General features: G+C 37.1%; 1 protein-coding gene across 1 annotated transcript in view; it reads left to right on the top strand.

Annotated features, from left to right (window-relative positions):
- Positions 1–2602, top strand: part of LOC103397190 (AP2-associated protein kinase 1-like) — a 30490-nt gene that overhangs the window by 25435 nt on the left and 2453 nt on the right. Inside the window, 1 exon segment of the mRNA XM_025052772.1 lies at positions 2475–2602. This exon segment is cut by the window's right edge and continues 18 nt beyond it. Coding sequence (XP_024908540.1) covers positions 2475–2602 — 128 coding nt within the window.

The following is a 2602-nucleotide window of genomic DNA, read 5'->3' as shown; positions in this document are numbered from 1 at the left end:
CTGCAAAAGGAGGATCTACTAAATATTGATGTAATTTTTCTGTTGGGGTGCCCAAATTTATGCACCTGCCTACTTTTGTTTAAGTAATTATTGCACACATTCTGTAAATCCTATAAACTTCATTTCACTTCTTAAATATCACTGTGTTTGTTTGCTATATGATATATTTATTTGAAATTGCTGTTCCGAACAACCAATGATACATAAAGGAAAATCTTGAAAATGATCAGGGGTGCCCAAACCTTTTCATACCACTGTATATTAATACATTAATATGTTAATAAATATATATAATATAAATATATATAATATGTTTTCCAGACTTCCACCCAGCCTGTTCCATTAGTGGATTTCTCATTACTGCATTATATCTAACACATTTGTAATTCCAAATATTAAAAGTGCTACACTTTTTATATTTGGAATTACAATTTTTTTTAGATTTGTTTGTGTTTTATTATGTTTTTGTTTGTTCAGGAAAAAATAATCTTTGAGCATTGTGACCTGATGTATCAAATATGATACAAATTGAAGCTCATATGGAAAATGATATTTGAATTTTCTTTTGTTTGTTCAGAGAGACCAATAAAGGGTCCAAGTTCAAAGAATTGGAATTTTCTGTCAATTATTTAATGGTTTGGGCTTTACAGGGTTAATCACAAAAATACACAACAGTGTTGAACAGCTACATATCTAAGCTAACGTGTTGCATCTAGTACTAACTTGCTGCAACTCATTGTTTGATGTCACTGATTACCATTAGCAAAGAAAACAAAAACAGTTACTATGTTAACCCTTGTGCGGTCCTTCGAATTTTTGTACACACCGTTTGTCCTTGCAATGATTTTCATCTTGTCCCAGAATATGAGTATTGATGAATATGATAAAAAGTTGGCACAAGCCATGCAGTACAGGAACATGCACACGCACGCATACTCATGCACGTACACACACACAGACACAAAGACATATTGGGTCTAGGTGACCCCCGAAGGACTTTACAAGGGTTGAATACATACCGAGCTGTGTCTTGTAAGGATAGTAATGTTTGAGGGTACTTGTAATAGTATTTTGAGATTGCTATAAGAGCAGCTCTCTACTGGTTGCAAACAAGTCGGTACTCTATGTGTATGTTGAACAAAATGTTGCTATTATTTTTACTGACTGTTGTCGGTGACCTTAAACAGCGCTTACAAGTCAGGACTGACAAATATCTATACTAACTGACTTCATTTATAACATTCTTCACGAATGTTAGACAGAGTATTACTTCTCTTTAAACTTCACCTGTCAGTCCTGAATCTGGTCAACATTATCTTGGCACATTCATTATTATAATAGTGTGTGTGTTTGTTTGTTTGTTTGTTTGTGTAAATCTTCTGTGTGTGTGTGTTTTCTCTATTCCTCACTGACCAGTGTCGTGTTACAGTTAGGTCACTGTTCTGTTGCTAATGATCTCTGCAATCCCACTGTAATGCTTCATGTCCCAATCAGACGCTACACTGCTGTGTCCTGTACAGAGCTCAACCGGGCCCCAGAATTTTTTTCCATGTGTTGCTGTGTGAAACTAACAAACTCACCTGTATTTACTGCTGGATGACTTGAATGTGGTGGCAGAGCATTGTAATGATTCTTTGATCACATCAAATATGTTTGACTTGAATTGGCAGCAAAAGCCAAAGCTGGATCAGCATCAAGTGTGTTCTTTTATTTTTACGGAGTATGGTTCAAAACTAAAGGCACTGAATAAAAAACTGTTTAGTGTTCATGTCACCAGAGTCTCCTTGGGCCACGTTATAGGTTTGAATGCCAACATGTGAAGGAGTGGGATCAGTAGATTTTACTCGATGTATGACTGATGAGTAAGCTCAAACAGTACTAGTGTTTTCCTTTATTGGCTGCAACTAACATCTTTACAAGAGCTTCCAGTTAACACTTGCTGCCAACACTGATGAGGCAAGAGTGATCTGTCTCTGCTCATCTAAACAAATCCCTGTCCCCGAGTACTGGTATGTTGCCATCATGGCTCCTTGTTCTTGTTTCCACAGAATTACTGACTCCCCTAGATCCCACTTTAAGTCAACACTAACACGACACATTCATGTACTTAGTAAGAGCTGACTATTTTCTTCTAAGGAGCTTTTGTGATCAGCTCTGGTAAAAACTAATTTGTGGAAATTGTTCTAGTAGTTGTAGAGCTGGTAATTATTTTGTCTGTCCCTCGTGACCTGTTCAGACTAGAGTGTGTTTGTAATGTTGGAGTTCTATGCTTGATCTTCACTGTTGAGTCAGTGGCATTAATCAAAGCTTCACAGATTATCCACTGGTCATGCAGTTTGTCATGTTTTACTGAGAGTTGATGGCCTGAAGGATTATCAGGCATTAACACCTCAGAAGATAAGTTCAATTTGAACTGAAGCTTATTGGAAATAAAATTTAACTTTTGAGTGATGTGTTTTCTCTGTCTTTTGCAGATGCACTGGGGGAAGGCAATGAATACTCTGTGCTTGGAGTGGAACAGGGGAATAAGGAACCAACCCAAGGCTGTGTTAATTCCAGTGACGAGGATGAGGAGAAACAGGTCAATGAGGATGATCAGCAG

This window comes from Cynoglossus semilaevis, chromosome W (genome assembly GCF_000523025.1).
Source record: "Cynoglossus semilaevis isolate Cse_v1.0 chromosome W, Cse_v1.0, whole genome shotgun sequence".
NCBI lineage: Eukaryota > Metazoa > Chordata > Actinopteri > Pleuronectiformes > Cynoglossidae > Cynoglossus > Cynoglossus semilaevis.
Note: the sequence above shows the minus strand (reverse complement) of the source record. Positions and strands in the feature narration are given on the sequence as shown.